This window comes from Erinaceus europaeus, chromosome 19 (assembly GCF_950295315.1).
Source record: "Erinaceus europaeus chromosome 19, mEriEur2.1, whole genome shotgun sequence".
Classification (NCBI taxonomy): Eukaryota; Metazoa; Chordata; class Mammalia; order Eulipotyphla; family Erinaceidae; genus Erinaceus; species Erinaceus europaeus.
The window spans coordinates 44037512-44064731 of record NC_080180.1 but is presented as its reverse complement, the minus strand read 5'-3'; the positions used below and the strand labels follow the sequence as shown (position 1 = coordinate 44064731).

The following is a 27220-nucleotide window of genomic DNA, read 5'->3' as shown; positions in this document are numbered from 1 at the left end:
CTAGAGTGAGCTGCATATCTATCCTTTCATCTTCCAGGTCTCTCAGCCAGGGTAGTACAAATGCAACAGTCCTAGATGTTGCTCAGACAGGTGGTCATAAAAAGCGGGTACGTCGTAGCTCCTTTCTCAATGCCAAAAAGCTTTATGAAGATGCCCAAATGGCTCGCAAAGTGAAGCAGTACCTGTCCAATTTGGAACTCGAAATGGATGAGGAGAGTCTTCAAACATTATCATTGCAATGTGAGCCAGCAACCAACACATGTGAGTTTTTAAAGTGGCTACTGTACCGATAGCAGTGCAGATCTGGATGGTGACAAAAGAGGGCTTAGTACAAAGGAAAAAATAGTATCCTGAGGCCAACTAACTAGCTTTGACCTGTAATGCTGCTGTTGACTACCACTGCAGCACTGTTAGGAGATGACAGCATAGACTCATAGGGCGCCAGTATGCATGCAAGAGACAAATGGGTGGCTGCATCGTCCATTCAGATTCTTTGTTTTCTCAAAAGATCGCCACTTCCAAGTGGCGAGTAGCCTATGAGGGACGCATAGGTAAGAAGAACACAGACTGTAAACCCACAGCCTAGACAGCACCCAGAATTAAGTTCAGCCACTACATAAGCACTTACTCTACTGCACAGTGAGCTGTAACTAAGCATAACTATTTAACTTCCTGCCTTTAAAAATCTGGCCAGCCTGGGAGTTGGGCGGTAGCTCAATAGGTTAAGTGCAGGTGGCACAAAGCGCAAGGACCGGCATAAAGATCCGGGTTCGAGCCCCCGGCTCCCCACCTGCAGGGGAGTTGTTCACAGGTGGTGAAGCAGATATGCAAGTGTCTCTCTTTCTCTCCCCCTCTCTATCTTCCCCTCCTCTCTCCATTTCTCTCTGTCCTATCCAACAACAATGATATTAGTAATATCTTCAATAATGGCAACAAAAAGGAATAAATAAATTAAAAAAAAAATTTTTTTTAATCTGTCCAGCCTAGAAATGGAGACAGCTTTCTCTCTATTTCGCATCTTTATTTCTAAGACAGAGACATTCTCCACTTGGAATACCTTGAGGTCCATTGTAGGCAGGTCTAAAGAAATTGTTTCTAGAATTTAAAAGCTGGGTAGATGGTATGAGAAGCTTTGCCCAGAGTACTGTGAAAGTACTGTGTCATGGTAAACAGCTAATCAGTTCATATTGTGCTTGTTCTGGCACTCACACAGTCTTAATTCTAAGGCAAGTTAATTTGAGTTCCCTAATGCTTAGCTTCCTCGTGTGTAAAATGGAAGCACATGTATGTCATGGAGCTGCTTTGAATATTAACATTCTATACGTTCAGTATTTAATTGTCCTGTTGAATGACTTTGTCTTCTATCTGCCATGACATGATAGACTCAGTAAAATACTTAAGAGTATTGACTATTATTAGCTAAACTATTGATAGATGATTCTACTCTACAGTGACAAAGAATTTTACAGCAAAAAGATGACACAGTTAGTATATTTGATATATTGGGGGTCAGGCGGTAGCATAGTGGGTTAAGTGCACATATGGCACGAAGTGCAAGAACCAGTATAAGGATCGTGGTTCAAGCCCCCAGCTCCCCACCTGCAGGGGAGTCGCTTCACAGGTAGTGAAGCAGGTCTGCAGGTGTCTATCTTTCTCTCCCCCTCCCTATCTCCCCCTCCTCTCTCCATTTCTCTCTGTCCTATCCAACAACAACAGCAATAACAACAATAGTAATAATCACAACAACAATAAAGAAAAAACAAGAGCAACAAAAAGGAAAAAAAATTAGCCTCCAAGAGCAGTGGATTTGTGGTGCAGGCACCACAAATTGCAGTCACCGAGCCCCAGCAATAACCCTGGAGGCAAAATAAAATAAATAAAATATATTTGATATATCAAGAAATTTTGATGGTCCTATTAGAGCATTGCTTCCTAGAAATTATCTGGTTGGAGATTTATCATATTTATTTTTCTATACATGTAGCATTGAACTATCCAAAGTGTTGCTTTTAGTATCATATTTAATCACTTGAGGTCATCAGTTTATAAACCGAATTATCATAATCTTGCCATGCCTTTAGTATTTTCTACAACTAGGCCTTCTCCCTCCTGTTTTTTGTTTGTTTTTTGTCCTTTATTGGGGGTGAAGGGGGGTTGTGCTACACATTTTAGTATTCTAACTGCAAGGAAGAAAAAAATGCTTGTGCAGTTCTAAAATTATCTTGTATGTAGCTACTAACATCTTAAATATCTTGTTCTATTTTCAAACCAAACAATTACCAGTGCCTAAGAATCCTGGTGACAAAAAGCCTGTCAAATCTGAGACTTCCCCGGTGGCTCCGAGGGCAGTGTCACAACAGAAAGCACAGCCACAGCCGCAGCCACAGCAACCGCAGCCAACTCATAAAGTCAACCAAGGACTGCAGGTCCCTGCCGTGTCCCTTTACCCTTCACGAAAGAAAGTCCCAGTAAAAGACCTCCCACCTTTTGGTAAGTGGTTACATTCATCTCCTGTTTCTAGTGTTACTCACTGTCATGTGACTAGAACTGGGGCATGGGCTTCTTATTTTGGATGACTATTTCATAAGCTAAACTATCTTTGTGCCAGAGAAAGGAACTTTTTTCCAGAGTATATTTAATCTATCTGCCGAAGTATAGTTTTGTCTGATGTCTGAGACATTAGCCTCTACTTTCCCAGATAATTTTTCATTTTCTGGGGCCTATTTGAATTTACAAATTTCAGGCATTTTCATGAAATAGTCACATCATACATATATATTAATTTGGAGATGCTGAGCCCCACCATTCTGAGTCAAAAAATAGTTTTTTTTTTTTCCCTAGTGTCTGGAAGGTAGCTTAGCAGACAAAGCATTGGACTCTTAAACATGAGGTCCCAAGTTCAGTCCCCAGCATCAAATGTGCCAGAGTAATGCTTTGGTTCTTATTAAAATTTATTCTAAACGTCAGCTTCTTTTTACGATTCATTTACTAGGGGTTTGGGCGTTAGTGCAGCAGGTTAAGTGCACAGCAAAGCGCAAAGACCAGCAAAAGGATCCCGGTTTGAGCCCTGGCTCCCCAACTGCAGGGGAGTCCCTTCACAGGCGGTGAAGCAGGTCTGCAGGTGTCTGTCTTTCTCTCCCCCTCTCTGTCTTCCCCTTCTCTCTCAATTTTTCTCTCTCCTATCCAACAACAGTAGCAGCAACAACAATGGGAAAAAGATGCCGCCAGGAGCAGTGGATTTGTAGTGCAGGCATCAAGCCCCAGCATAACTCTGGAGGGAAATAATAATAATAATAAAAGACCTTGAAAATAACAAAAATTCACAAATGTGAAATGAAGGATTAAATCTTTGCTACAAAATCCATTAAAAGAGAGGCCATGAAAATTAAGTCTGAAAATATTAAAACCAAGTACCTTCCAGCTAGAATAAGGCAGGGCCACTCAACATCTCATTCAGTAGAGCAGACACCCTGCTGTCCCTGAGGCATGTGGGAGCACCATGGTATCTCTTCTCTCAAAGAAAATATTAAATGGGTTGGGGGAGGGGTCACTCAGTAGTTCCTTGCATACACAAGGCCCTGGATTTATTCCTCGGCAAAGCACTTTTTTAAAATAATAATTAGTACTACTCAGTGATGACTAATGACTGTGACATATCTTAATGTTGCTTCCTTCTTTCTGTGGGGGGGGTCACCTTAATGGCATATATAGTACTATTTCTTTGGGGGGTATTTACTTTTCTTTTTCCATTTTTATTTGTGTTTAATAGTGGGTTACAATTCTAGCGTTTGCCCTTCTTCTGTAGCCAGTCAACAGCGTAAGGTTGAGCCTGATATAAAGTTTCGAGACCTCCTTTGAATCTGGAGAGGTGGCAGTCGTTGACTATGTGGGTCATAGTCTGTCTGGAGCCGCAGGGACAGTTCGGGTCGTCTCTGGCTCCCCAGCAATGGAACATAGCGGTGCACCGGCCATGGCCTGTTCCATAGCGATTGAGGAGGGCCCGATCATAACGTGCTAGGTCAAAGCCGGGTTGACGCTTACAGGGGTCTGTGATCAGGTGTTTGTTCTTGACCTCAGCTGACTGCCAGCTCTGTTTCCAAGAGACTGGAACAGAGAAGTTCAGTGTAGGCGTAGGGGACCAGATTGGGTGACGAGACGTCAAGCGTTGGACAGGGTGGGCGAAGATATCCGCGTATATTGGCAGGTCCGGTCGAGCGTAGACGTGGGAAATGAACTTAGATGATGCCGCATCCCGACGAATATCTGGCGGGACGATGTTGCTAAGAACTGGCAGCCATGGAACCGGGGTGGAACGGATGGTTCCAGAAATTATCCTCATGGAGGAATATAATTTGGAATCGACCAAGTGGACATGGGGGCTACGGAACCATCCTGGGGCACAGTATTCTGCAGTGGAATAGCATAATGCCAGAGATGATGATCGTAGTGTGGAAGTGCTCGCGCCCCATGAGGAGCTGGCCAGTCTTGCAATGATGTGATTCCTCGCGCCCACCTTTGCTGCAGATTTTATGAGATGTTCGTGAAATGACAGGGTGCGATCGAGAGTAACGCCAAGATAGACTGGCTGGGCTTCATGCCGGATTCTCGTATCGCCAAGCTGCACATTAAGCTCACGTGAGGCCGAGGCATGGTGTAGATGGAAAACAGATGATACCGTTTTTGCAGTGCTAGGGATTAGTCGCCATTTTTTACAGTAATCAGATATCAGAGACATGTCTTTCGTGAGTGTTTCCTCGAGGATATCAAACTTGGATGCCTGAGCTGCACAGCAGATGTCTTCGGCGTAGATGAACTTCCTTGAGGAAGTTTCTGGGAGGTCATTGATGTAAATATTAAATAGCGCAGGAGCCAGAACAGAACTCTGGGGGAGGCCACTTGAGACAAGTCTCCATCTGCTAGACTTGTCACCCAGATGCACCCGGAATCTTCTGTTTTGGAGAAGAAACCATATAGTGTTGGCCACCCATGGAGGCAGGCATCTTGAGATCTTGACTAGGAGACCACGGTGCCAGACCGTGTCATAGGCTGCTGTGAGATCAACAAAGACAGCACCCGTCTTTAAATTCTTCTGGAATCCATTTTCAATGTAAGTTGAGAGGGCCAGGGCTTGTTCGCAGGTAGATCTTCCTGGGCGGAAACCAGCTTGGGCGGGTGATAGGAATTTCTCTGTAAGATGAGAAATACGTGACAGAAGCAGCCTCTCAAGGAGTTTGTAACACACGGAGAGGAGAGAAATTGGTCTATAGCTGGCGGCCAGTGTTGGGTCTTTCTTTGGTTTCAAAACCGCTATAATCTTCGCACGACGCCAAACTTTTGGCATAGACTCAGATTCCAAGATGTGGGTTACAATAATGTATAGTACCATATTCACCACCAGAGCTCTATCCCTACCATCTTATCTTATCTCCCAAACATAAGATAGCCACCAGAGTTCTCACAAACTCTTAGAAACAGATGGCTTGCTTTTGTTATGTTTTTTGCAAGTTCCTGTTTATCAGTTCTCTATGCCCCAGTATGGTTCCGTAGCCCCCATGTCCACTTGGTCGATTCCAAATTATATTCCTCCATGAGGATAATTTCTGGAACCATCCGTTCCACCCCGGTTCCATGGCTGCCAGTTCTTAGCAACATCGTCCCGCCAGATATTCGTCGGGATGCGGCATCATCTAAGTTCATTTCCCACATCTACGCTCGACCGGACCTGCCAATATACGCGGATATCTTCGCCCACCCTGTCCAACGCTTGACGTCTCGTCACCCAATCTGGTCCCCTACGCCTACACTGAACTTCTCTGTTCCAGTCTCTTGGAAACAGAGCTGGCAGTCCGCTGAGGTAAAGAACAAACACCTCATCACAGACCCCTGCAAGCGTCAACCCTGCTTTGACCTAGCACGTTATCATTGGGCCCTCCTCAATCGCTATGGAACAGGCCATGGCCGGTGCGCCGCTATGTTCCATTGCTGGGGAGCCAGAGACGACCCGAACTGCCCCTGCGGCTCCAGACAGACTATGACCCACATAGTCAACGACTGCCACCTCTCCAGATTCAAAGGAGGTCTCGAAACTTTACATCAGGCTCAACCTGACGCTGTTGACTGGCTACGGAAGAATGGCAAACGCTAGAAGAAGAAGTTCTCTGGATTCCACATGGGAGTGAAACATCCAGTGTTTCTGATCCTACCCCTCATTTTTCTTGGGTCCTACCTTCTCGATGACTTCATTGCTTCATTCTTCTCAAAACTGCTGTCTTGTTTCTCTGCTGAAACATTTCTACGGACCATCATCTTTCCCCTATTTGATTAGCTATTAGAAATTCCTTAGAGGCTATTTTTTTGCTGTTATTATTAAAGCACTTTACTAGAGGATTAATACTTTGAAGTACAGTTGACGCATGGATGCAATTTCTTAGCTCCCTGTGATATGTTTCTGCCAAGCGTTCTCACTCCCAACACAGGTTATTTTCTGCCATCAACAAATCAGGACCCCAACACCCATCCCCTATTCCCCAAAACCTTTTGCTTTGGTGAAATACACCTCACACAGTCCAAGTTTTACTTTATGTTTTTCCATTCTGTTCTTGTTTCTTTTTGGCTTATCTAGAGCTCTTCTAATCACTTTTCTTGTTCTTTTCATTTAGTTCATGACCCCTTGTTTTTTCCCCAACCTTCTGACTTTCCTTCAGTTAACATTTTCATCACCAGAACATCTGTTTCCAAATCAAATCTGACCTCTAATAAAAAATATTATCAGTACTACTTTCAGCCTGAAGTCAAATTATTTCTTTTTTGGTTTTTTGTTTTGTTTTGTTTGTTTGTTTGTTTGTTGACTTCACTGCTGAATAAAGATGGTAACCAGGGTTTGGAATCTAAAGTAAATTGTCAAAGGCTGTCGACTTCTAGTACTCTGAGAGATAGCGGTCACAAACCAAAGGACAGATACTCTTCTGCCTTCTGTAAACTTAAGGCTTTCGACATGAAGAGTACAAAAACTACACTAGCACACAGGAAGGTTATTAACTAAGGTTATTAAACTAAGTATAGTTACAAATCTTCACCCAAATTTTTTTCAGAATTACCAAAGTTAATTTCTGTCTTGAAATTCATATTAAATTATTCCTCTTATGTATAGGTATAAATTCTCCACAAGCTTTAAAGAAAATTCTCTCCCTGTCTGAAGAAGGGAGTCTGGAGCGTCACAAGAGACAAGCAGAAGACACAATGTCAAATACATCTTCACAGCTTTCCTCTCCTCCTACTTCTCCACAAAGTTCTCCAAGAAAAGGTAGAACTAAATGACTGTATTCTGTTACAACAGTCTATACATTTCACTTTTAATATATTCCAAAAACTACATATCACTTTTTTTTTTTCTTTTGGACATTTGAAATGATTTAACCTCTAATGCTCAATAAATCTTCTCCCTTGTATTGGAAATTTGGTTTGTTTTTTTTTAAATATATATATATATATATACAGTAAATTGTTAAGCTTTAATAGTATGAGCTCTTTTAAAATACATTTTAGTTTATTGATTGTAGATGTGAAATAAATACTAAAACTTTTAAATAAATACAATAATGTATCACTGATTACAGAGAAAGAAGGCTCAAAAATCACTATCTTCCTGATTTATTTTTTCATTGTCTTAACATGGGTCTTGATTACCTTGTTAAGTAGATAAATTTTAGGCAGTCATAATGTTTTACTTTATGTTAATGTATATTTTAAAAAGATAACTGTGGTGCATAGCCCTTCAGGTTACTTTCTCCTTCCACCCTTTAACTGAATGGCTACAAACCAGTGGTAATTTTCCTTAGAGAAAGCAGAAGTTACTAGATGTCACTAAGAAAGCCAAGATCCTTTTTGCCTTCCATTTGAGATATTTCAAACATCTGTGCCTTTTGTGTGGGTTATCAGTCACTCCTGTCCTTGTAAAATGGATATATCTAAATTCTTTTCTCATCCTGTTGTTAGGTGGCAGTGGCAATCAGCTGAGATCTTTTGGCTCCGGGCAGTTGGACTTAACCAGTTCCTCCTCTTCTCTTGGAAGTGAGAACAGTAACAAGAATAACAATGCACCACGGACCTATGGGATAGGTGGGGTTCATAGAACCAAAAACAGGGAGGGGAAAGAGGAAACATCCTGTTAGTTCATGAGGATGGGGAATCCCTCCAGGTGCCAGGTGCTCCCTCTGAGCAGCTGTTTTTTGAGAGATTATTTATTTATTTATTTATTTTTGAGCAGACTGAGAAAAGCAAGGCTCTAAATCTTGTCTGTCAAGAAAATGCAGTATAATTAATTAAAAGACATTTTATAGTTGAACACATTAAACCGTATCAAGACCTATGCAGCGCCTTTGAAAAATAAATCAGGAATTAGCAGTTTACTAAAAGGATAGGGGAAGTATTATTTAGGGTGTTAATTGTCATCATTTAGATGCCCTCCATTTAATTTTTTTAGTAGTAAACAATATTCAAAATGTTGCATCATGTACATGTAATGTTTTTAAAAAAATAGTATTATAAGTAACAAGAGATCTTTCCAAAGTAGAAAATGAATACTAGGGGGGCCAGGCGGTGGTGCACATGGTTGAGCGCACATGTTGCAATGCACAAGGACCCGGGTTCGAGTCCCCGGTCCCCACCTGCATAGGGAAAGCTTTGCGAGTGGTGAAGCAGAGCTGCAGGTATCTCTCTGTCTCTCGCCTTCTCTTTCGCCCCTTTCCCTCTCTATTTCTGGCTGTCTCTATCCAATAAATAAGTAAAGAATAAGAAAAAACAATTTTAAAAGGAAATGAATACTAGGAAAGACTGGCTTTTTTTTTCTAACTGAAAAATATCAAAACTTATTCCTTCCTTTGTGACTTTCAAAATTGTTTTTAGCAACCCAATGAAGGGTCCTTGAGGTCAACAGATGGACATCTGCAAAGAGTTTTTTAAGTGACAATCATGGGAAAATATACACATTCCACCCTCCCAAATAATTGGGTTTTGTGCTGTTTATTTAATAAAATATCAGTGTTGAAAACCCAGGTGGCAAAAAAATATCTTCTACAGACTTTATTTCTTATTTTTACATATACAATTCATACTTCCAATTGAATTATTCTATAATGTATATAATGTAAAGTTTTAAGAATTCTAGAAACAGAACTGACTCTGTAGTTTGAAAAAAAAATCAATTTTATCCTAATGGAATATTTATCTAAAGGAGCTAAGAAGGGGGTGGCATGATTTCTGCATCACATCTGGCTCACATGACAGTGGTTCCTTTTTTCCTCTCTAAACATTCATTAAACTTCATTTGTATAAAATCTCTCCTATTTAATCATATGGTCTCCATAAGTAATTTTTTTTCAATTCAGTGATGGTATCTTTGGCTTCCATTTGTCCTTGGTAAACATGAGTTTTATGTTATAAATCGACAATGTCTAATTAATATGGTTGTCTTCCCCATGCAGGCTACACTTTGGCTCCCAGTGGTACTGTGGATAATTTCTCAGACTCTGGTCACAGTGAAATTTCGTCACGATCCAGCATTGTCAGCAATTCTTCCTTTGAGTCAGTGCCAGTCTCACTGCATGATGAGAGGCGCCAGAGACATTCTGTCAGCATCGTGGAAACAAACCTAGGTGTAGGCAGGATGGAAAGACGGGCCACGATTGAACCTGACCAGTACAGCTTAGGGTAGGTGTTTGGTTTTTGTTTGTTTGTTTGTTTGTTTGTTTTGTATTTTGTTTTTGCCTCCAGAGTTATTTATGGGGCTCAGTGCCTACACTATGAAGCCACTGCTCCTGGAGGCTGTTTTTTCCATTGTTGTAGCTGCTGGATAGGACAGAGAGAAATCCAGAGAGAAGGGGAGATAGAAAAGGAGAGAGACAAAGAGACACCTGCAGACCTGCTTCACCACTTGTGAAGTGACCCCCTTGCAGATGGGGAGCTGGGGGCTCGAACCAGGATCCTTGCACTCGTCCTTGCGCTTTGCACTATGTGTGCTTAACTCTGTGCACTACCACCTGGCCCCCATGGTAGGTGGTTTTCTGTTGTGTTCTTTTACATTGCTCTTCAAACTTCCTTCCCCCTCAATGGTGATTTTCACAATATCTAGATTACATTATTTTTGTTGTGCTGACTGCTTTTTTGAGTTGAATTTAGTCATCAGAACACAGTGATTCTTGTGCTGAAAGCAGAGGGCAACATTTGGGAAGTAGCCCAGTTCCTTTCTGATAGGATCACATTACATTGAGCTGTTCTTTCCTCTCTATTTGACCGGCGTGACGAGAGAAAACTGAATATCGATGAATATACCACTATTCACTGTTGTACAATTCAGGGCTGCTTTCATCTTTCTGGAATGGAAAAAAAAAGAAAGCTGCCTTTCCGGGGAAAAGAGCGTTTTGGTTTTATCACAGATTTTATTAGTTGCCAGTCTTACTTACTGTTGTTTTTTTTTTCATTTCTCTTGATATCTTAGGTCCTACGCACCAATGTCTGAGGGTCGAGGCTTATATGCTACAGCTACAGTAATCTCTTCTCCAAGCACAGAAGAACTTTCCCAAGACCAAGGGGACCGAGCTTCACTCGATGCTGCCGACAGTGGCCGTGGGAGCTGGACGTCATGCTCTAGTGGGTCCCATGACAATATACAGACCATCCAGCACCAAAGAAGCTGGGAAACACTTCCATTTGGGCACACTCACTTTGATTATTCAGGGGATCCCACGAGTTTATGGGCCTCCAGCAGTCACATGGACCAAATCATGTTTTCAGATCATAGCACAAAGTACAACAGACAAAATCAAAGTAGGGAAAGTCTTGAACAAGCTCAATCCCGGGCAAGCTGGGCATCTTCCACGGGATACTGGGGAGAAGACTCAGAAGGTGACACAGGCACAATAAAGCGAAGGGGTGGGAAAGATGTTACCACTGAAGCTGAAAGCAGCAGCATAGCGTCTGTGACTACAGAGGAAACCAAACCTGTTCCCATGCCTGCTCACATAGCTGTGACGACAAGTACTGCAAAGGGACTTATTGGTAAGCTTAGTGGTGAGCAGTGTCACGTCTACATCGTGGTTTTAATGTATGTCTGTGGTTCTTTTGCACCTTTTGAATGCCCATTGATGTATACAGCTTCTAAATCAGCAATGCTTTTAGAGTTTTAAAGGAGCCCAGATTCTGTGGTAAAAAACATAACAAATACTCAGTACATCTTAAATTTCCAGATTGGTTGGTTGCCATTATGGTTATTACTAGTTTAAGTTCGACCTTTGTAGGTGATAGTTACCAAGAATGGTGTCCATCCTCTCTGGAGGAAACTTTTTGTTCAAAACTCTTTACAGAACTGGCAGATAGCTCACTTAGATAATGTGCTGCTTTGGCACATGCACAACCCAGGTTTGAGCCCAGCCCCCACTACACAGAAGGAAGCTTTGGTGCTATGACCTATTTCTCTGTTTTTCCCTCTGCCTCTATCTTTGTAAAACTTTTTTTTTTCTCCTTGAATTGTATCTAGAACTTCATCCTTTGCATGCTTAAAAATATAAATATTATGTCGGCCTGAAGAGATAGCTCACTAAATAAAGTGTGTGTCAGACTAGGTTCACGTCCACTCATCATGTGAGAGCACCATGGCTGAGGTATCTCTTCCTCTATGAATGAAAGGGGGGGTCAGTTTGGAGGGGGTGTGTGGTGGTGCACTGGGTTAAGCGTACATAGTACAGAACACAAGGATCCCGATTCGAACCCCCAGCTCTCCACCTACAGGGGGGTTGCTTCACAGGTGGCGAAGCAAGTCTGCAGGTATCTATCTTTCTCTCCTTGTTTCTATCTTCCCCCTCCCCTCTCAATTTTTCTCTGTCCTATCAAGATAATAATAATAATAATCAAAATAAAATGGCCACAGACACAGTAGATTTGTAGTTCAGGTACCAAGCCCCCCCAACAATAACCCTGGAGACAAAAAAAAAAAAAATCAGTTCGGGATGGATGAAAAATTCCACTAATTTTTTTGTTATGAAGATAATTATTTCTGTGCTAAGAGATAGTGAAAGAGAGCTTGAGCTTAAAGAGTCAAGTGAATGGGATCTGAATCCTGTTTTGCCACTAGCTTTGGGCAAGGCGATAAACTATAATTCCTTATCTATAAAGTGAACATAACTTCTGTAGGTAAGTTTGGTATGAGGATAAAGGAAATCACTTATAAATTACTATCTGGACATTGTTCTAAGTACATGAAAGATACATTCTTTCTGTGTGAATTATCTCCTCTTTCATAAGTCCTACAAGGAAGTGTTTCTGATGTCATTTTCAATGTCTATGCAATTGAAGTATAGTAATAATACATGATAGAGTGAAAAAAATTTGGATACAATCATAGCATCATTTTTATTAGTAGGAAAATTGTATTTTGCCATGTATTCATGGACAGTTGTCAGGTTTAATATTCTTTCAAGATGGATAATGATGAACATATTAGGTTGTTGGAAAAGTCATGATACATTTTTGCTAGAGATGGTGCTAGTTCATTTTTGAAAGTACTAGAGTCGTTCACTACGCTATTGCTACATCACTTGACAGGTGACAGTTCTAGCGTCATTCAAAGAAAAAATTGAGTGACTTGGTTGAGTTTTGAAGATTTTACAAGTTGACGATGGAAAACCAAACTGTGTGTGGGGCAGGGGGGGGGGGATAGGAGTGAGGGTGGCTGGGTAGTAGCTCACTGGGTTCAGCACACAGTATGAAGCGCAAGGACCCATGCTGGGATCCTGGTTCGAGCCCCCGGTTCCCCACCTGCAGGGGGGGGTTGCTTCACAAGCAGTGAAGCAGGACTGTAGGTGTCTGTCTTTCTCTTTCCCTCTCTGTATTCCCCCTCTCCTCTCAATTTCTCAAAAATATAATCTCCCAAAGCAGTGAATGTGTAGTGCAGGCTCAGGGAACCAGTGAGTACCCTAGAAGTAAAAAAAAAAAAAGAAAGAAAGAAAGAAAGAAAGAAAGAAAGAAAGAAAGAAAGAAAGAAAGAAAGAAAGAAAGAAAGAAAGAAAGAAAAAGAAGAAGAAAAAACAGTGTTGCAGAAACATTGGACATCCATCATTCCAAGTGTTCAGGACCACCTGAAGAAGCCTGGATACAAAAGCAAGCTCTGTGTTCCAGTTCCTTATGAACTCAAAAGTAGTTCCTTTGACAGTGCATATAATCACCTGTGATACGCTCACTAAACATGGAGGAAAAACACTCCTTCACTGGTGATGAGAAGTGGATAGTTTACAGGAATGCGACGCACAAAGTCTCAGCCCAACATCTTGATTCTCCTCAACATCGAGAGCAGACCAGAAGAAGATTGTGGTGGGATTTTAAAAGTGTCATTTTTTTTGTGCTCCTACCAAGGAACCAAACAATCAGTTTGAATGTGTATTGTCAGTCATTGAAAATTTTGAATGAATCCATCATCCAGAAACATACAGAGCTCATTAATCGTAAAGGAGTTGTGTTCGATCACTACTCAAAACCACACACAAGTGTGATCACCCCTCAAAAATTATTGGAACCTTAGATGCGGTGTGTTGCCACACCCATCCCTGAACTTGCACCAGCAGGCTTCCACTTGTTCTCTTTGAGACTCCTGGCCTGGTACATTCAATTCAGCACCTTGTTCAATTTTTTGCTGATAAAGATTCGATCCTTCTATGAACCAGGAATGATGAAGCTCACTGAAAGATGACAAGACTTGATTGAATAGAACAGGCAATATATCATTGATTGATATTTGTTCTTGATACAAATGAATGGCCTTGGAAAAACGTAGAAAAAAATACATCCTGACATTTCTGACAATCCAATAAATGTACAGCAAAGAGAAGAGAGCATACTTCATCCCGAGAGGGAGAGAATTTTACCAGACACTGCCAACAGGTTCCAGGCATGTTATTGGGTGTCTTTTCATGTTCTCTCTCTGCTTTAATCTTTCACATAAATCCAAGATTAGGTGTTAACATTATTGCTGTCTCCTGATTAAAGATGAGCTTCGACTAAGGTCTGTTCAAAGTTAAAGGTACTTGGGTTGCTTCTTTCCAGTTACTTTGCCACAGAGGTAGTTTGGTTAATTCCCACTCCTCAGCATTGCTTTATACTATATATGTATGTAGTTGTCTTATTTTATGTAATATGTATAGATCTGTATGCATTTGTGACATAAAATAGTCTTCCACACACACGAAAAAAAAGTTGTAATGACTATACTTCGTTTATCCTACAGCACGAAAGGAAGGCAGGTACCGAGAGCCTCCACCCACCCCTCCTGGCTACATCGGAATTCCCATTACTGACTTTCCAGAAGGGCATTCCCACCCAGCCAGGAAACCTCCAGACTACAACGTGGCACTTCAGAGATCTCGGATGGTCGCCCGACCTGCCGACACAGCCGGGCCTTCCCCTGTGCAGCAGCCCTCTGGACATCCAGCGAGCGGCAGGCCGGTGAACAAACCACAGTGGCATAAACCCAACGAGTCCGACCCACGCCTCGCCCCCTACCAGTCTCAAGGGTTCTCCACAGAGGAGGATGGTATATATGCATTCTTGAAACTTTAAAGTTAGATGTAGTCCTCTCTGCTGCCTGTAAGCTTTTCAAGGGATTTTTCTTTTCTGAACACTGGTACAAGGGACTGTACCAGGGCTTTGGCACCCAGCCATGAAAATCTTTTTATTTTTTTTATTTTTTTGCATAACCATTATGCTGCCTCCCCAATAGGTTTATTTTCTTTGGTCTTTTTATGCCAAAATGTGGGGGGGGGGGGGGTGGCACACAAGGATGGTAACTTCCTGAACTCTCCCTAAAAACAATAATAATGAAAACAGATTCTAGAAGAACACTGAAATGCAGCTTGCAACACTGGTCAGCTTTTGGCTACTTTCTCAGTGTGTTGCTAAATGCCTTAAGTGATCTCAGCTACTATAGAAGAGCATAATGTGTAATGCCATGTATATGGCTGAATTGCTTTCCTCATTCTGAAAGGTTCTCTGTGGATATATTAGAATCACACTTGTAGTAATTTTTGAAATCAAAATCAGGTGTTAAAAATGTACTCAGTTGGGGGCCAGGAAATGGCGTTCCCAGTAGAGTGGACACTTTGCCATGTGAGAAGACCCAAGTTTAACTCCCAACTATCACAGGAACCCTAGCCAAAGGGGGGAAGCTTCACAAGTGGTGAAGCAGTGCCTTAGTGTCTCTCAGCCTCTGTCTGGGCACAGGGATCGGGGTGTGTCTGCTGGGAATGGTGGAATCATGCATGTGTGTAAGTAACCCCAGCAGAAAAAAAAGAAAAAGATAACAAATAATTAAAAAATCATTTCTGTGTGTCTAAGCAATAATGTTCAGGGATCCAGGTTCTGTTCCTGATCTGCTGTGGGGAAGCTTCACAAACAGTGGAACTAAAACTACAGATGTCTCTCCTCTCTATCTATATCCTCCTACCAAAACAGCGGCTGCCAGGGTCAATGGAGTCATGTAGGCATGAAGTCCCAGCAGTGACCCTGCTGACAAAGTAGTAATATTCTCCTCTTCCCTGCTTGTATTTGCAGAAGATGAACAAGTATCTGCTGTTTGAGGCACAGGCTTTTCTGGATCCAGAGCTAGTCATCTACAAGGAGAGCACAAGAAGACGTCCCTAGCATTGGAGCCTTGGAACTCACATTCTGAGGATGGTGGACCAGTTTGCCTCCTTCCCTGCCTTAAAAGCAGCATGGGGCTTCTTCTCCCCTTCTTCCTTTTCCCCTTTGCATGTGAAATACTGTGAAGAACTTGCCCTGGCACTTTTCAGACTTTGTTGCTTGAAATGCACAGTGCAGCAATCTCTGAGCTGTTGCTGCCTGCCACATCACACAGTATCATTCCAGATTCCAAGATCATCACCACAAGATGATTCCCGCTGGCTGCACGTCTCAATGCCAGGAAGGATTTTTTTCTTTTTTCTTTCTTTTTTTTTTTTTTAATCTTCCTTTTAGATTTCAATCCAGTCATAGCACTTGATCTCATTCGGATAATGAGAAAAGCTAGCCTTTGAACTACTTGGGGCTTTTAACCCACCAAGGAAGACAAAAACAATGAAATCCTTTGAGTACAGTGCTTGTCCACTTGTTTACAATGTCCTCCTTATATTTTTTTAATGAGTTTAAAGATTGTGTTCAGAGAGTAAATATATCGATTTAATGATTACAGTATTATTTTAAACCTTTAAGTCGGGTTGCCAGCCTGGGTTTCTTTCTAAAAAAAAAAAAAAAAAAAACCAAATCTATCAGACAGGGTGTGGCCATCCCAAGAAGAGAGAAAGACCTAGCTTATGATCCTGTCTTCCCATGTCCTTCTGGCCTTGCCTATGAAGTGCCCTATCCTGCAAATATAAAATATTAGCCAGTTACTTAAATACCAAGACACCTCATTCACCCCTTCCCCGGTGGATGAGGTTCTTCTGTACAACTGTTTGCACATGGCCAGGGGAGGGAACTTGGACCCTTGTGTCCTATGTCTGAGCCTTATGGAGTTCAGGACCAGTGTCATTGTTGAGGGGTGGGAGTGGGGGGGTGTCCTACTCCACTGAAATGGATGGCAAACCACATCTTTTTTTTTTTTAAGTTATATTTCTTTGATTTTTTTTTAAATTTAGTTTTAGGGATTTGTTTTCTTTTTGTTTTTAAAGAGAAATGTTTATAACTGGATAGCATTGCAGTGAAAAGCAGCCTGGGGTGTCAGAGCTAATGCCAGCTGTTAGACTGCTCTTTGAAGACAGCCTCCCTTCACTGAATTGGCATCAGAGAACCACCAAATCTTTAACATGATAAAAGACTAAAAACCCGGTTCTAGACCAGCCTTTGCAAGGAGGGTTAGTCACCAAAGACTGACCTGGTGGCTTTATGAACACTGAGGATAGATATGGCCTGAGTGTAGCAACCACCTGCTCACAGCTGCTATTAACCCTGTAATGACTGAAATGACCCCCTCCACTCTATTTTTGTGTTGTTTTTGCACAGACTCCGGAAAAGTGAAGGCTGCCAATCCGAGTAGTACTCAAATGTGAGGAACTGCTGGTCTTGGATTTTTTTTCCATTAAATTCAGCTGATCATATTGATCAGTAGATAAACGTAAATAGCTTCAAATTTTAAAAGTCGAATTGCAGTGTTTTTTCACTGTATCAATAAACAATGTCAGTGCTTTATTTAATAATTCTCTTCTGTATCATGGCATTTGTCTACTCGCTTATATATTACATTGTCAATTATGCATTTGTAATTTTAAATGTAATATGCATCATTTGCCAGTTTTATTATATAGGCTATGGACCTCATGTGCATATAGAAAGACAGAAACCTAGCTCTACCACAAGTTGCACAAATGTTATCTAAGCATTAAGTAATTGTAGAACATAGGACTGCTAATCTCAGTTCGCTCTGTGATGTCAAGTGCAGAATGTACAATTAACTGGTGACTTCCTCATACTTTTGATACTACTTGTACCTGTATGTCTTTTAGAAAGACATTGGTGGAGTCTGTATCCCTTTTGTATTTTTAATAAAATAATTGTACATATTGGTTATATTTTTGTTGAAAATGGTAGAAATGTACTATGTTTATGCTTCTACACCCAGTTTGTATAAGCTGGAAAATAAATAAATATACCATACTGCCTTGTCTATATCCTTAGTGAATTGTGCATGCTTTTTCTTAGTAATATGTAGTAAAAACCCACTGGCACTTGTTACAGGAACAAGGTCTAAAGAGATTTGACCTCTGAATTAATTTTTTAAAACTGCTGAGTGTGTTAGGTTGCTTGCTGTTAGGTTCAGAAAAGAGAAATTGAGGTCATTTATGTTAACAGCAGTGAAACCCTGTTCAAAATTCATACATTTTGTTTGGGATTCAGTTAAAAGAAAATTGGGGCCTGGCAGTGGTGCACCCAGTTAAACACACAGAGTACTATGAGAAAGAACCCAGATTCAGGCCCCCACTTCACAGCTGTAGTGGGAACGTTTCATGAGCGGTGAAGCAGGTCAGCAGGTGTCTATCTTGCTCCCTCTCTCTCCTCTCAATGGTATCTCTGTCCTGTAGAATAAAATAGAAAAAAGGAAAAAATGGTCGCTGGGAGCAGTGGATTCTTAGTGCAACCACTGAGTCCCAACCAGAACCCTAGTGGAAAAGAAGATATTTGATGGCATCATTATAAATTCACATAACACCTGTCTCTTGAAACCTTCTCCAAAGACGTTCTCTGTGGGACATAATATTTTCTTCCCCAGTATACATACTGATAAACAGGACTTTATAGAGACTTAACAAACATTCAAAATTAAGAGCACATTTGAGCTCATGATTCAGGATTTGTCTATTGGAAAAGAGGTTATATTTAGAAAGGTAAAAATCAGTTAAGCAGCAAGCCATCTAAGCATATTTTGAAAGCAACACATTTCTTGTTCTCAAGCAGACAGAAATAAAAGCAGTCTCCATCACTGCCTGTCAAGGCTCAGACTGGAGTGGTAGGATGTGGGAGCAGATAAGAGTCACAAGGCATGAGCAAATGTAAGGCTGTCTCCAAGGAGCCAGGGCCCAGAAAGCACTTACTGGGTAGGGAGCATGTCTTGCCTGTGTGTGAGCCAGGTTCAAGTCCCAGCAGCACGTGGGAAATGCCACAATATTGGGGTTGCTCCACTATTGTGCTATCTGCCTCTTCAAGTGAGTGAAAAAATTAGTCTGGAAGCAGTGAAATCATGCATGAAAGTAAAAAAGCAGGAGCTTAATTCTGACACAACGTGGAAAATGCCCAACTTGAAACTGAGTCATTCATTTCTAATTAATAAAACGTTAATTATTTTGTGCAGCCAAGGAATTATGTGTACATGCTTTTACCATTCCCAGGCTCCTTTTTCATTCAGATAGACAGCAGCACTATTGCTTCTCTGAGGCCATTATGTTGAATTCGGGTCCTTGCGTACTTGTAATATGTGTACTTAACCGGGTGCTCCTTGATAATATTTCTTTTCTTTCTTTTTTTTTTTATTATTGTTGTAGTCATTATTGTCGTTGTTGTTGGATAGAATGGAGAGAAATGGGGAAGACAGAGAAGGGTAGAGAAAGATAGACACCTGCAGACCTGCTTCACTACCTGTAAAGTGACTCCCCTGCAGGTGGGCAGGTAGGGAGCTGAGACTCAAATTACGCAGGTCCTTGTGCTTTGCGCCACCCGCTGCGCTACCTCCCGACTCCCCCTTGATATATTTCTATAACTCTTGGTCTAGTAGTGGCGACTGTTCAAAAGTGAATTTTTTTTTTTTTCCATCAGAGTCATTGCTGGCATTTGGTGCCTACATAATGAACCCATCTCAAAAACAAAGCCAGTTATCCTTTGTTCCAGAGGCGCATCAGAGTTCTGGAAAAGCTGAGAGGAATGAAACACAGATAAGAGTGCCAAATCTACATAAAGCAAGATCCCTTCAAGTGACTTGCTGCCTTCAGAGCTGTGCATCTACCAAATGGTGACCCAAAGAAGACAACACAAAGCAGCTCTGCATAGGGGTGCTCAAATGCTGGCCAGAGATTTCAAACATGTTTGATTCTCGGGAGATGAAAGAAATTGGAGTTAAGATTCCACTGAGGTGTTATAAGGAAACCTCACTCCTTTGAAATAGTTGGCCACTGAGATTTTCACATTAATAATTAAGTTGGTTCATATATTAAATACTCCTCTAACTAGTAAAGTACTATAACTTTTCATTCTCGTATTTTGATAATTACCAGATATATCCATTTAATTAAAGATTAAAGTACATAATTTTATACATGAGAACCAAATACAGTTTACTTGATTTTAAAGTGCTTTTTTTAAATAAAGTATTCCCTTTTGTTGCCCTTGTTTTATTGTTGTAGTTATTATTGTTACTGATGTCATCATTGTTGGATAGGACAGAAAGAAATGGAGAGAGGAGGGGAAGACAGAGGGGGGGAAAGAAAGATAGACACCTGCAGACCTGCTTCACCACTTATGAAGTGACTCCCATGCTGGTGGGGAGCCGAGGGCTCGAACCAGGATCCTTAGTCTGGTCCTTGTGTTTTGCGCCACCTGCACTTAATCCACTGGGCTACTGCACGACTCCCAAGTGTTTTTGTTTGTTTGTTTGTTTGTTTTAACCTTATATTTCACATGTCTTTTAGGGTCAGTCATAAAGTATGATTTTACCTAAGAAATTCAAAGCCATATTTCCTTTTACACACTTAAAAATATGAAATTCCCAGAGCTCCCCCAAAAGAGAAGATCTCTACTAAGAGGGTGGAATAAATATATTCACTCATTCTGTGTGAAACTTCATCTGATCTGGTCAGCTTAGAAGGAAGCAAATGATCCTTGGGCTTATATAGACATCAATATTAAGAGATAAACTATACATCAGTTCTTTTCTCTCTCTCTCTCTCTCTCTCTCTCTCTCTCTCTCTCTCTCTCTCTCCAGATCCACAAAGGAGCCCAGCACTCCAATTCAAGTCTACACCTAGGCCTTGCACTTCTAAATTAATCTCTGTGGAATGACACTAAATGACTCTTTCCTGCCTGAGGGCTCTCCTGGAAACTGTATGTACTCTTCACACTATCAAGGATATCACACTGGAGGTGATATAAGGGCAAGAGTTTCTTTGAAGAACTAATTTTCATGATGAAGGAACATCACTATCCTGTCTCTGACTGCTAAGACTTCTCTGTGCCACTAAGCAAGCTTTGTCCACCCAGACAGGGTGACTGCCCTGCAGTGACAGCCACGGTGAGGGATTGATGCTCCAGTGGCTTATGATTTTCAGACCAGCACCATAAATGCTTCTAGAACAAAGTAGAATAGGACTCAATCATGTGTATTAATAACCACTGTGATATTTTTCCCCTTTGAATGTGTTAATTTATTTCCTTCATAAAGTAGTTCCTTTTCCCACTGTTCCTCCCTCCCTTCATTCCTTGCCTGTCACCATTATCCCTACCATCCATTTTGCCCCTAGAAGAATAGTTCCCCCCTTCTTACTGTGTTTTTTTTCTTAACACCTTATTATGATCCACACCTTTTTGAGGAGTGATTAAAATAAAACAATTTTAAACACCCAAATCTCCATCCTCAGGCTCACTGTGATTCACCTACTTCCATATCATTAGAATTTGTTTTAACCAAAGACTGGGTTGTGGCGCACAGGTTAAGTGCACTTAGTACAAAGTGCAAGGATCCGAGTTCAAGCCCCCGGCTCCCCACCTATGGGGGGTGGGGTTGGTCCCTTCACAAGCAGTGAATCAGGTCTGCAGGTGTAACTTTCCCTCTATCTTCCTCTCCTCTCTCAATATCCTGTCTCTGACAGTTGAGGGCCCGAACCAGGATCCTTATGGCAGTCCTTGTGCTTCCCGCTGTGTGCGCTTAACCCACTGCGCTACTGTCTAACCCCCCAGTAAACATTTTTAGGGAAGGGGAGATAGCATAATGGTTATGCAAAGAGATTTTCATGCCTGAGGCTTCTAAATCCCAAGTTCAATTCCCCACACTACCATAACCTAGAACTGAATAATGCTCTGATAAATAGGTAAATTAATTAATTAACTAATTAATTTAGTTTACCCTCACACTTGTGAACAACACATTTTTGACAAAGGGGCCCAGAATGTTAAAATGGAGAAAAAAACTGATGCGAGGAAAATTTGGTTGAAATGTGTAGAAGAATGACATAGGATCACCATATATTATCTTGCATAAAAGTCAGCTGCAAATGGATCAAAATCATAGACATTAGGCCAGAAACCATCAAATACATAGAAGAAAAATTTGGCAGAGAACTCCATGATATTTGCTTCAGAAATGTCTTTGAAGACTCAAGCCCAACAGCAAGAAAAATAGAAAAAAAAACGAGTGGGACTATGTAAAATTGAAAAGCTTCTCCACAGCAAAAAGAACCATCACCGGGGGTCGGGCGGCGCAGTGGATTAAGCGCATGTGGCGCCAAGCGCAGGGACCGGCCTAAGGATCCCGGTTCAGGATCTCGGTTCGAGCCCCCGGCTCCCCACCTGCAGGGGAGTCGCTTCACAGGCGGTGGAGCAGGTCTGCAGGTGTCTATCTTTCTCTCCCCCTCACTGTCTTCCCCTCCTCTCTCCATTTCTCTCTGTCCTGTCCAACAACGAACAACATCAACAATGGCAATAATAATAACCACAACGAGGCTACAACAACAAGGGCAACAAAAAGGGGGAAACAATGGCCTCCAGGAGCGGTGGATTCATGGTGCAGGCACTGAGCCCAGCAATAACCCTGGAGGGAAAAAAAAAAAAAAAAAGGAACCATCACCAAAACAGAATGGTGCCGTACTGAATGGAAGAAGAATTTTATGCAACGTACATCAGATAAAGGGCTAATAGCCAGAGTATAAAGAGCTTACACACTCAACAACAAAAACACAGACAATCTCATTACAAAATGTGACAAGAGTATGGAAAGAATCTTCGCCAAAAAAGATGGCTGGATGGACAACAATAGATATGAAAAAGTGCTCAAAGTCACTATTAGAGAAATGCAAGAGAAAGATAACAATGAAGTACAATTTTACACCTATGAGACTGTCATACATTAGGACAAAAACAAGTGCTGATGAGGATATAGAGGAAAAGGAATATTTCTACACTGTTGGTGGGAATGTAAATTGATTCAACCCTTGTGGAAAGTAGTCCAGAGGTTCCTTGAACACTAGAAATGGATCTACCCTAAGATTTAACAGTAGCTCTTCTTGGGATCTATGCAATGGATAAGAAAATAACTATCCAAAGAGATCTCTGTACACCTACATCCACAGCAGTACAGTTTGCAGTAGCCCAAACTTGGAAGCAACTCAGATGCCCAATGACAAGTGAGTGATTAAGGAAGTTATATACGGGAGTTGGGCGGCAGCAGGTTGGCGCAAAGCATGGCATGGCATGACATGGCGCAAAGCACAAGGACTGGAGTAAGGATCAAGCCCCTGGCTCCTCATCTGCAGGGGGGTCATCTCACAGTGAAGCAGGTCTGCAGGTGTCTGTCTTTCTCTCCCCCCTCTGTTTTCCCATCCTCTCTTGATTTCTCTCTGTCCTATCCAACAACAATAGCAATTACAACAGCAACACTAACAATAACAAGGGCAACAAAAATGAAAAAAATGGCCTCCAGGAGCAGTGGATTCATAGTGCAGGCACAGAGCTCCAGCAGTAACCCTGGAGGCAACCAGGAGAAAACAAAACACCAGGACCTGGTGGATTCTATTTGTTTCTACAATCACTTCTCTTATTCAGTCTATTCAAATACCACTTACATTCCCTTCAGTGCATTAATGTTTAGTTTTTTTGTTTGTTTGCCTACAATGCTTCTTATATTTTATTAGCAAGCACTGAATTATTGTCTAGTCAGCAATGCCTCCTCTGGTTTTGGAGAAAAAAACAGGTCATACAACAAAATGACTACGTTTTATTCAGAAAGAAATGAAGTCCAAATTAGCATTTGGACTTTCAACAACCTGTTCACATCTCCTATATTAGTTCCTCAGAAGTCTTCATGATGTATGTGAGACAAATATTGGTTTCTATGGAGGCCTAACCAGAGTAGAGCCTCAGTCAGTAGGTGGTCGAAGAGAAGGTCTTGGTAATTCCCAGCAGGCACCATTCATACTGTATTCTATAGAAATGATGCCCAGGGAGTAAAGCACTAAGTGAATTTGCCTTTGTTTCATATATATCACTTTCAGAGTTCGCAGCAGGAGATTGCTCTCATTATGTAGATTTTTGACCTTTTATCGTTAACTTTTTCTTTTAAAGCTGTCAGGACCTCTAATTCTGAATAATAGGCAACTAGAAGAAAGCTTTGTGTTAGAATAAAACTTACTTTCTCTCTCTCTCTCTCTCTCTCTCTCTTCTCCCCTGACCTTCACTCACCAACATAATACCCAGGTCAAAAGTTTATGGAAGACCAGTTTGAAATGGCATTCTTGTTTTGTTATGCTAATTTTTGTGGTGGCACTAGAAAGACTGATCCCTTTATTCTGAAAGAAGATGAAAGAGTATGGGTGAAAGGTTGTAAACTGGTTACACGGCCAGCAGGAGCTGACAGCTAGAAGAGGTCCAAGAATTTCCATATTTTTCAGTTGGAATATTAAAAATATTTAAAGTTTTTCTGCTTACATTTGAGATTAAATTATTATATAACATCTGCTGTGTCACACCAGCTACCAAGAGTGACGTGAGTGAAAAATATCTTAATTGCAATTTCCTTTTTTAAAAAATTTTTGCCTCCAGGGTTATCACTAGGGCTCAGTGACTGCACTACAAAATCACTGCTCCTGGTGGCATCTTTTTTCCATTGTTGTTGTTGCTGTTATTATTGTATAGGACAAAGGAATTGAGGGAGGAGGGGAAGACAGAGAGGAGGAGAGAGAAAGATAGACACCTACAGACCTGTGTCACCATTTGTGAAGCAACTCCCTGCAGGTGGGGAGCCGGGGACTTGAACCAGGATCTTTATTCCGGTCCTTGTGCTTCACACTCTGTGGGCTTAACTGGTGTACCACCACCAGGCACTCAAAATTCCTTTTTTTTTTTTTTTAATAGAGGATGGAAAAAAGAAAGAACTGCGACATTACTCATGAAGCTTTCTTTCCACATGTGGGGACCAGGGACTTGAACCAGGTTCTCAGGTATGATAATGTGTGCGTTTCTATTGAGTGAACTACACTGGCTCCAACAATTTGGGTTTTTTTGAATGTTTCTTGAGGAAAGATATATGGATATTAAAACTAACTTCACGTAGCTCACCCGGTAGAGCTCATACTTTGTGGTACATAAAGCTCTGGATTCAAGTCCTAGCACCCCTTGGGGAACACTACAGACATCACTAGGATGAAGTAGTGGTATAGGGATGTCTCCCCCTTTCCGTCTCTTTGTCTCCTTCTCTCTTTAAAATAAAGAATGAAAGATAAATGACCGCTGAGATATCATGTGGTGGGCAATTTTAAGATTTATTTATATGAGAGAGACTCCAGATCTATAAGTCAAACCTGGGTCACAGACCTATAAGGCCATTGCTTTACCTGCTGAGTCATCTAACTCCCCTACTGCTTAGTCCAATACTCTGATGAAGGCAACATGCCAGGAATAAACTGGTTAATTGGGAAACAGTAACAATATGTTGTACTTGGGCTTATAGCCTCTCCAACTAAATAATGTAAGCTTGAGAATATAATTAGGTAGTTAATTTTTATCACAACAAATAGTAAGACAATGAAGATATTTAGGAACTAAAAATAAAAACAGGGAGTTGGGCGGTAGCACAGCAGATTAAGTGCACGTGGCGCTAAGCACAAGGACCAGCATAAGGATCCTGGTTCAAGCCCCCAGCTCCCCACATGCAGGGGAGTCGCTTTATAGGTGCTGAAGCAAGTCTGCAGGTGTCTATCTTTCTCTCCCCTTCTCTGTCTTCCCCTCCTCTCCCCATTTCTCTCTGTCCTATCCAACAACGACAACATCATCAACAACAACAATAATAACTACAACAATAAAAACAAGGGCAACAAAAGGGAATAAATAAAAATATTTAAAATAAATAAAAACAGCAATTTAGTCCCTTTGAATTGTTTGAAAAAGCTGAAAATTAGTCTTCAGGGAAAAAAAGAAAGTAAAAAGAAGAAAGTATGTTCGCGTGGTCTGGGAGGTGTCGTAGTGGATAAAGCATTGGATTCTCAAGCATGAGGTCTTGAGTTCAATCCCCAGCAGCAAATGTACCAGAGTGATGTCTGATTCTTTCTCTTTGCCTGTCTTTCTCTCTGTCCTATTCAACAACAGCAACAATGAAAAAAAAAAAGTTCACAGTGGATTCATAGTGCAGGCACTGAGCCCCATTGGTAACCCTGGAGGCAAAAATTTTTAAAAAGAAAGAAAAAAAAAATCAAAGTAAGGGTTAAATTTTTGAATTGGATATTAAAACAGAATAGAGAAAACTTGGTTTTATCAACTGACCCATATCATAAAGTACAAAATGAAACATCAATTTAAAATATAATACAGGCTTCTCCACAATGTTCAAATGAATTGTGAGTCATGTTTTCTAGGTCTCCAAATATATCTTTGCTTACTAGTCCTTGGAATTTTTTAATGTTTCCTTATATAACAACAGGGATTTATTTTATTTTTATTTATTTGAAATGTTCTGTTTTTTTAATTAGTGATTTAATGTTGATTTATAAGATTGGAATAGGGTATAATTCCATACAGTCCCATCACCACAGTTCTGTGTCTCACCTCCCTCACTGGAAACTTCCCTATTGTTTATCCCTCTGAGAGTATGGACCCAAATTCAAATCCTGCTGGTGGGAGCTCTGATTTCTTATTTATTTATTTATTTATTATTGGGGAATTAATGTTTTACATTCAATAGTAAATACAATAGTTTGTACATGCATAACATTCCCCAGCTTCCCATATAACAATACAACCCCTACTAGGTCCTCTGTCATCCTTCTTGGATCTGTATTCTCCCTACCCCCCACCCCAGAGTCTTTTACTTTGGTGCAATACACCAATTCCAGTTCAGGTTCTACTTGTGTTTTCTCTTCTGATCTTGTTTTTCAACTTCTGCCTGAGAATGAGATCATCCCATATTCATCGTTCTGTTTCTGACTTATTTCACTTAACATGAATTTTTCAAGGTCCATCCAAGATGGACTGACGGCTGAAAACGGTGAAGTCACCAGGGAGCTCTGATTTCTGTGCTTCTCCGCAGGACATGGGTAGACAACAGGGATTTTATTTATTTTTTTCTAAATATTTATTTTCTCTTTTGTTGCTCTTGTTGTTTTTCATTGTTGTTCTAGTTATTATTGTTGTCGATGTTGTTAGGACAGAGAGAAATGGAGAGAGGAGGGGAAAACAGAGCGGAAGAGAAAGAGAAGCAACTCCCCTACAGGTGTGGAGCCGGGGGCTTGAACCGGGACCCTTATTTGCACCACCTGCGCTTAACCCGCTGCGCTACCCACCGACTCCCACACAGGGATTTTAAAGAGGTTAAGGATCTTGCCGTGGGGAAATTATATTGTATTATTGGGGGCGGGGGAATACAGAAAACTTTTAAAAAGAAGGCAAGAAAACTATAGGAAGAAAAAGATGATATTAAGACAGAAGCAGGGGGCCA

The 27220-nt window shown here is 41.1% G+C and overlaps 1 protein-coding gene across 14 annotated transcripts in view; it reads left to right on the top strand.

Moving 5' to 3' along the window:
- RAPGEF2 (Rap guanine nucleotide exchange factor 2) overlaps nt 1–17691 on the top strand; it is a 269320-nt gene extending 251629 nt beyond the window's left edge. For 7 of the 14 annotated variants that reach the window (XM_060178878.1, XM_060178879.1, XM_016191410.2 and 4 more), the window contains 8 exons: nt 38–261; nt 2284–2490; nt 7151–7303; nt 7996–8118; nt 9483–9708; nt 10496–11055; nt 14273–14578; nt 15595–17691. In XM_060178878.1, the coding sequence (XP_060034861.1) occupies nt 38–261; nt 2284–2490; nt 7151–7303; nt 7996–8118; nt 9483–9708; nt 10496–11055; nt 14273–14578; nt 15595–15620 (1825 nt within the window). In that variant the 3' untranslated portion in view covers nt 15621–17691. The remainder of the gene's footprint in view (nt 1–37; nt 262–2283; nt 2491–7150; nt 7304–7995; nt 8119–9482; nt 9709–10495; nt 11056–14272; nt 14579–15594) is intronic. The other 7 variants (XM_060178881.1, XM_016191411.2, XM_016191412.2 and 4 more) reach the window with 3 other exon arrangements.
- Nucleotides 17692–27220: the final 9529 nt, after the last annotated feature.